Source organism: Macadamia integrifolia, chromosome 7 (assembly GCF_013358625.1).
Source record: "Macadamia integrifolia cultivar HAES 741 chromosome 7, SCU_Mint_v3, whole genome shotgun sequence".
Classification (NCBI taxonomy): Eukaryota; Viridiplantae; Streptophyta; class Magnoliopsida; order Proteales; family Proteaceae; genus Macadamia; species Macadamia integrifolia.
The window spans coordinates 18,390,578-18,398,512 of NC_056563.1; the positions used below are offsets into that span (position 1 = coordinate 18,390,578).

At 37.6% G+C, this 7,935-nt stretch overlaps 1 protein-coding gene across 1 annotated transcript; it reads left to right on the plus strand.

Moving 5' to 3' along the window:
* The first annotated feature begins 1,248 nt into the window (after nucleotides 1–1,248).
* On the plus strand, nucleotides 1,249–3,054 carry LOC122083598 (E3 ubiquitin-protein ligase RNF185-like). Its single transcript, XM_042651461.1, has 2 exons — nucleotides 1,249–1,468; nucleotides 2,168–3,054. Exon 2 carries the CDS (start codon nucleotides 2,187–2,189, stop codon nucleotides 2,862–2,864), a length of 678 nt encoding a protein of 225 aa, XP_042507395.1. The 5' UTR covers nucleotides 1,249–1,468; nucleotides 2,168–2,186; the 3' UTR covers nucleotides 2,865–3,054.
* The last annotated feature ends 4,881 nt before the right edge of the window (nucleotides 3,055–7,935 follow it).

A 7,935-nucleotide genomic window follows, 5' to 3' on the forward strand; every position in this document is an offset into this window, starting at 1 on the left:
TTTTTTTTTTTTGTTAAAAGTGGGCTGTCGTCCCCAAGGTGTTAACCACAGATTGTCAATTAGAACTATCAATGGGCTGGGCCTTTTCAAAAACCGTAGGAAGTGGTTCTTCGACTGTCCCTAGCCCTGAAGAAAGAGCCCAATAACAGTACTAGCCAGCAGGGGATAATGGGCCAATGGTAAGACGTGACGCTCAAGAAAGAGTAACCGGAGCCCAATCTTGTGGACCTTTTCAACAAGCCTGGAAAGAGGTGGTTTTGGGCCCAAGTGGACTCATGTCATAGTTTTTGTTGTTGTTGTTGATAATGGCAACAATTGTGATTTCAATTAATAGAGGCATGTACAAGCTCTAAAATGTTAATGAAGTTTATGGGCTGTGATTATTGTTTTAAAATTTCTATTTGAGATACATTTAGTTTGAACTAGGTTTGAAAACTTTGCTTAAGAAGGTATTAACAATTTAGCTGTGAGGTTTTGTTGCTACCTGTCATAGCGAGTGAGACTGGGGAAGTGGAGGGGTACTCATTAAGAGAATATTTATAACTTTGTATATTCTTTTAAGAACCAGATTTTCCTTAAGCCCCGTTCAAGGGGAGAATCCTTTGATTGGAGCCCTCGAAGGGTATTATGCAATGAGATGATAATTTGACCATTATAAATAAGGGATTTAGAGTTTTATTGCCACTGATCACCATACAATTTCTTCATCGAACACAATCGTGCGTTTCAACCATTGGATGGGGGTAGGGGGCAAAAGCATAATAATTACATCTTGCCCCCACCCCTCTCTCCAATCTAATGGTTGAAGGAAAAACTGTGTGTATACACACACACATATAAAACTTAAAGGTCCTAAAACATTTCCTCATTAGACGAAGTCTATAATATCTTCACAAGTCGTACCTTTACTATCTTCACATTGGTTGAAATAAATTATATATTAAATACCACTTAGAGTTTAAGCATGAATCAAATGATCCAACAATTTCTACCAACTCTCAAAGATTTAGATACTCTCCAATGCCATTGGAAGCTCAATGTGCATTCAACAATTGTGAAAACCTAAAGATGCGTGCCCATGTGTTGAATTGCATGAATGATCCGTCCAACCATTGGATGTACATTGGGCCTCATATGATCCGTCCAATTATAATTATATTTTAATTATTTATTATTATTATTATTATTATTATTATTATTATTATTATTATTATTATTATTATTAACTCAGAGTCGGGGGTGCCAAGATGCCAAACGTACAAATAAACAAAGGCAAAAACCAGGCGCGTCAGTTACGCCATCGAATCTTCCAAGGAGTTTCTTACCTTCTTCCAAGTTCCAACAGCGGAGTCGCCGACGGTGACCAGAAACCAGAAAAGAGGGCTTAAGCCTTCAAGCTTTAACTAGGGCTACGCTATTTTGCTTCTTCGTTTGGATTCCGATTTTCATCGCTTGTATCCCTTGCGAGGTTTGTTCTAACCTTCTGCATATCTTCTTCCAATTGTTTCCTTCGTCGTCTATCCGAATTTCAAAACTTCGATCCGTTTTTCACCGGATGAATACACACTTTCTCTCTTTTCATTTTTATTTTTAGCTTTTATTGCGTTATGCGATGTTCTTGTGTCCGAGTTAGAAACCCTAACGGCTGTTTCCCTTTCGATGTTTTCCCATTTGATCGCCTATTGATGGTTTTGTCGCATTTCTATTTGGTTTCCCTGTCCTTTTACCCTTGCGGGTTTGTTGCTCTGGGAAGTCAAAGGCGTGTGGGTTTGTTCTGGAATTGGTTGAACTTCATAACCGTTTTTGGTTTTTTCAAACCCATTTTTCCAATGACTAAAATTATAATCAGATATTTCGTTTCATATTCTTTTTTTTTGGGTCTGAAGTCAGGAACTCTTTCGCTGCTTTTGTTTCTGTTTCCTAAAAGAGTAATCTCAATCTTGATCTTATTAGTGCAATGGTTCAACTTGATTTCTGCTGACAGCCTTCCCTTTCGCTGGTTGTAAGATTGAATTGCCCACTTTTTTTCCTTTACGATTTTGGTTTATTTTTTTCTAATTAGTGTTTGAGTTAGTTGGAATTTAATCCTTTTCTTTTTTCATTTGGGGGGTGGGGGGAGGTTTTGTTCTCTTGTTGGTGTTGATTTGTGCGTCTGTGTGATTTATAGGCATTTTTAGTCTTGAGAGATGGCAAGTGGGTTTCAAGAATCAACAAACAAGCCGCCCCAAAGCCCTTCTTGCTCAGGCAGTGGTAGCAACGATGCTGGTAATTTTGAATGCAATATCTGTTTAGAATTGGCGCAGGAACCAATTGTGACTTTGTGTGGTCACCTCTTCTGTTGGCCTTGCCTCTACAAGTGGCTCCACATTCACTCGCATTCTCAGGAGTGTCCAGTTTGTAAGGCTCTAATACAGGAGGAGAAATTGGTTCCCCTTTATGGCAGGGGAAAGACACCTAGTGATCCAAGATCTAAATCAATTCCTGGAGTTAATATTCCTAATCGTCCGGTTGGGCAGAGGCCGGAAACTGCTCCCCCACCAGATAATAACCATTTCCCACAGCATGGAATGGGCTTCATGGGATTCCCCCCAATGGCGACTGCAAGGTTTGGGAACTTCACACTCAATGCAGCGTTTGGTGGTCTGATTCCATCCCTGTTTAATCTTCAGGTGCATGGTTTCCCTGATGCCACTGTGTATGGATCTGCTGCCGGTTTTCCTTATGGATTTCCTAATTCATTTCATGGGGCTCATGGCCATGGGTTCACTCGACCCACAAGTCAAGGACAACAGGCTGATTCTTATTTGAAGATGCTATTTCTTATGGTTGGTTTCTTTGTGCTCCTTGCTTTAGTTTGGTCATAGATGAATGTACCTGCCAGAATTTGAATTGCTGATGGACATCTAGGATTTTATTGTCACATGTTTGTACATTCATAAACTTAATTTAGGTTTATTGTTTGAGGAAATTGTCAATATGATACTTTGTTGCTGCTCTTGTAGCATGTTACTCCTGCCATCAGTATACTTAATACGACTTGCATGTTCTCTTAAATGGATTGAAGGCTTCTATTTGTCATTAAAAGGGAAAAAAACAGACCACTTTCTTTCCCTATTGCTCACTTAAAAGCTTCATATTGTCAAAGGATGATGTATCACAGACACAAGTGCAGTTTAATGTGTTGTTTCGAGTTGTCATTTTATCCCCTTAAATCTTCTTCCTGCCATTTTTCAATGGGTAAGGAAGGAGCTTGCTTATGTCTTGTAGCTTTTCAAAGTTTAACATATTAGTTTCAGTAGAACAATCTTTCTTTTATATATTTGGCCTCCGCTTTTACATTTAACGAGCTTATGATGGTGACTGTCCATAGTTATGAATTTTAAGAACCCTATTACAACTTAGGAAGGTAGTCAATGGAATTTTGTGAAGGATTATCAGGAATTTTCTGTTTCGGTAGTGATATTGAAATAAGACTTTGAACTGTAATTGTTGTTAGCCTGTCATGTGTCTTGGATCAAATAGTTAAATTTGGTTGTCTTAGGCAATTTTGTTGAGTTCTGCTGGTAATATTAGGTGATTGGATCGAATTTGTTTGATTTCTCCGATGGCAGCTTATGCTATTTGGTAAAAGTAAAAGCTGCAGTTTCAGTATTTTGAGTCATCTACTCATAGGGAAGGAAATTCTTCATTTTCGAAGCTAATTTTAGCGCTTGATTTTGTGCTTGTCTTTGTAGGCAAGATCTAAAGTTTTTTTGCGTCTATATATATGTTTATTGCCCATCTTGCATCCCTGGATGTCATGAAGTTTGTTTTAATTGATTTTAGGAAAAGGAAGTCAAAGAAAGGAAAGAATAAACCGCCTTGTTGACTTCTCTATTATAGTTTATTCTGCGGAAGTGTTTATAAGTGTAGGAAGCTTTCTGCATCTCTTTTTTTGTGATTTGTTTGAAGTAGAGTTTTTGCGGCATGCAAATTAAAAACTCACTCGGTTTTTCATTTGGAGACTGATCTATTTCGTTAAAGGGCACTTGCTTTCTATGAACTTAGTTTCATATGGAGTCAAAAGTTGGCTATTTTTCTAGTCTCTAGGTTAACCAAATATGTAGTCACCATTTCATGTTTGTTTTTGTTGGAAGAACCTAAAACTGTATTTATCTGTTTTATTATGTTTCTTCTATGTTTGTTCTTGTTGTTGTTGTTGTTGTTGTATTATGTTTCTTATCTGGTTGCCACTGCCAATAACTGGTATAGTGGTAACTTTTTTAATGTTTCTTTGTTTATCTCAATTTTGTGATAAGGAATTCTATATTTCACAATTTACTATTTAAGATTGAAACAAGTCTCTTATTTTGTTTTAGGGAATCTCTTATCGACACCTTTAGAGGTGTCAAATTAATTTTTACGAGACTTGTATACCCCTTATTTATATTGAAATATCTCTTAAAGAAAGGGTAATATGGTATCCGACTCTCCCTTTCCGGCTTGCCCTCTTCTGCTGCTTGCCTCTGTCATTCAGTGTTGTTGGGCCACCGCCTTTTCAAAGTTCCCTTTTCTCCGACTTCCCTCCCACTTTTCCCTCATTGATATGGAAGATATACCATTTCCTTGAGCTTTGGGACTCCACCTAATACCGTCTCTTTCGTCGTGGGCTTAGGTAATGATCTGGTCAGGCTCCTCTGTACCTGACGTAAAACCTACAAGAACTATTCTTTTGCAAACCAAAACCCCTCAAGCATCATTACTTTCATCCCTAATTTTCATCTTCCTCCAAGATTGTAGTATACGAGAACCCAAAATGTGGTTACGTCCAACTGAGATGTAGGGGTTGCGAACCCAATTGAGAAATTGCTCATAGATCCTTGTTTAATCACCTATGGATCCAAATCCACAGGAACTACTTAGCTGTTGGAATGCTCGCCTTTCTTGAGAAAAGAGTACATGATTTCATCATCGGGTGCTTTCTTTTCTATGCATGTCAAATTTTGGTATTTCAGGGTTCAAGCAAGTCCCATAGTTGTTACATATCGCAGTTCATCCTGAAGAGGTTTGGTTACTCTCCTCTAACTATCTCATCAAAACCAACGAGAGCTTGATCACGAGTTGAAGCCTTTTGTTAACGACTCATTGAAGACCACTTTGGGACTGCTATTGTTGCCGGTGATGAACTATAGTAAGCAACAGATTACCGTAGGTCTGGGGGTTTGTAGCAGTGGATCATAGCGACACTCTCCTTTCTCTAACTTGAGATATGTTTCAAGCAAGGTTCTAAATCTCGGTTTTGGGCTGGTTTCGACCCTAGCCAAAACCTAGATTTCACAAGTTTCAATCGAAAATAGGGATAGGCGTCTAGGTGGTTTGCTTGGGGCCTAGGCGACAGTCGTCTTGTTGCACCGCATGCTGCCTTGTGTTTTGGCACTTATTTCATTTTTATATTTGTTATATTTCATTTACTTAAGATATTATTCATAAATAAGCAAATACACGCTATTTGAATCCAATAAAAATAGTTTAAAAATAAATTCCAAAAGGATAAAAAGTCAACACCCCGGTCTAAGAACAAAAACTGAATTTTGGTTATGGGGTGATTTTCAACTTTTAAATGATGAGGTTTTTCTCAATTATGAAAATTTTATAGATTCTATCATGTTAAAACATTGTTAAAAACCAAAAGTCCAGTAAAATAATCTTTTGTTTTGATATTCATAAAATTATTTTCATTCAACTGATTTTAACAACATTCACGCACTTAAAAATAAATTTGACTAGAGCATAATTTTGTCGTTATAACTCAAATTTAAGTAATCTTAGACCTGTTGGAAAATTGATTTTATATTATAACTAATACAAAAAGTATCATGTAAAAATAAAATCATTTGACCAGTTAAATTTATTATAGACCAAGAGCATTTCTCTAAAGTTTGATTTTTTCAAAACTTGATATGACTTAATGTTAATTTTTATGATATAATATGGCTAAATGTTGATTTTTGATGACTTGATGTTGTTTAATTTTGATTTTTTATGATACAAGGTATATATAGCTTATTAAATAATGATCGAAAATAGGGAAAGTAAAAAATAACACTTGGTCGCCTTGTTTGCCTTAAGGCGAGCGCCTTCTCACCTAAGCACTTAGACAACCCTCCACTGACTTAGTTCGCTTTGGCGCCATGACAACTATGAAAACAGGAAACTTGGTATTTTCTAGCCAAACTCAAAACCTAGGTTTCAAGGCTTTTTTTTTTTTTCGTTGCCTACTTTTAACATTGTTCACTTATTCCATAAATTAGTTTCACAAAAAGGCCACCCAAAACAGTATTTGTGGTTTTGACCCAAGTTTGCTGGGTTATGTTGAATGCTACTGTATATACAGCAAGGTTCGAAATCTAGTTTTGTTTCAGTGGTTTCAAAACCACCAAAATACCGAAATCTCGGCGAGATGATGTTTCTTTTATGTCTCGATTGCTTGTTTCGGTGGTCAACCAACCATATTATGACCTGAAATCCTAACCCGATCAAAGGAGAGGATTTCTCCCAATCGATCAAAGCCCAGCACGGCAAGTTTATCTTGAAGACTCCTCACACAATCAAAGGAGAGATTTCTCCCAATCAATCAAAGACCAACATGGCAAGTTTATCTTGAAGTGACCTCACACAATCAAAGGAGAGGATTTCTCCCAATCAGTCAAAGACTAGCACGACAAGCTTATCTTGAAGACACCTCACATAGTCAAAGGAAAAGATTTCTCCCAATTAATCAAAGACTAACATGGCAAGTATATTTGGAAGATGCCCACGGTTGGAAGAAGTATATGTAATAATTCCATGAAGATAGAGAATTTGGATAGTTCGACTAATGGTTGGTTGGCTGACGAATGTGTGGAGCCTGATAGCTCACTCAAGTGTGGGTGGACCACCTTACACGGTGAGAAGTTAGGAATAAAAATCTACACTGAATAAGTTTGAATTGTGATGAGCATTGTGAGTTAGTTCCACCTACAGTTTCCTTCTATATAGGAACCTCTCCTCGTGTCATTGTAAATCATCCTTAAATATGGAGAGGATCAGTTGGGAGAGATCTTCTCCCTTGATAGTGTGATGTGTTCTTATAGTAGTAAAACAAGTATATAATGTCCATTGTTCTTGACGTGAAGATGTGGCAAAAACCAAGCCTTGGAGACACTTTTCAGATTCTAAAGAGCAGAAGAGGTGAGTTCAGCGAGATGAGGTCGAAATTTCGACCCCATTTTGCGAGTCACGTGTTTTTAAAGGGTGGTTGGTATCATTTCGCAGAAATGGACCGAAATATCACCGAGATGCCCGAAATATCGACCGGGATAATGCATATTTAGTAATTCGTAGTACATTTCGTTTCGGCAAAAAAAAATACTGAAATTACCGAAATCCCGATGAGATCTTGAGCCGTGCTATACACTAGCCCTCTTATAAGCAGTTTTTCTACGTAGAAATTAGCTAGTGAAAAAATTTAAATAAGCAATTTAAACAATCAAAGCATATATTAGAATGGCAATACATGCATACAACTCTCACCACTCAATTCCATGTGGAGTTTCTTGACGGGGTCCATTCCATGAGCTGTGTATGATTTAATAAATCATAATCGCTCCTTGGAATGCACCACATATGCGTCCCATGACATGTTTTGGGCCCAATTGTTCTCATAGTCCATGAGTCCCCACTTATAAGCCCCATCATTAGTATATCGGATGATGCAGTGTAGGCCCAACCATTGAACAAAGAAGGTTCAAAGCTGGCACTTGTTTTTGGGCTATTGATCAAGGTGATTTTGGCCCGGGTAACCATCGATTATACCAAGATATGACATCGACCAGCAGAGCTATATTCCATATTTGGATAGATGTCAGAGTCAACCTAAGAAGATTCAAATTCTTCACCTTCTACCAAATCGACCAG

Coding starts and splice junctions, on each gene's coding strand:
- LOC122083598 (XM_042651461.1), top strand. CDS start 2,187: ATGGCAAGTGGGTTTCAAGAATCAACAAACAAGCCGCCCCAAAGCCCT.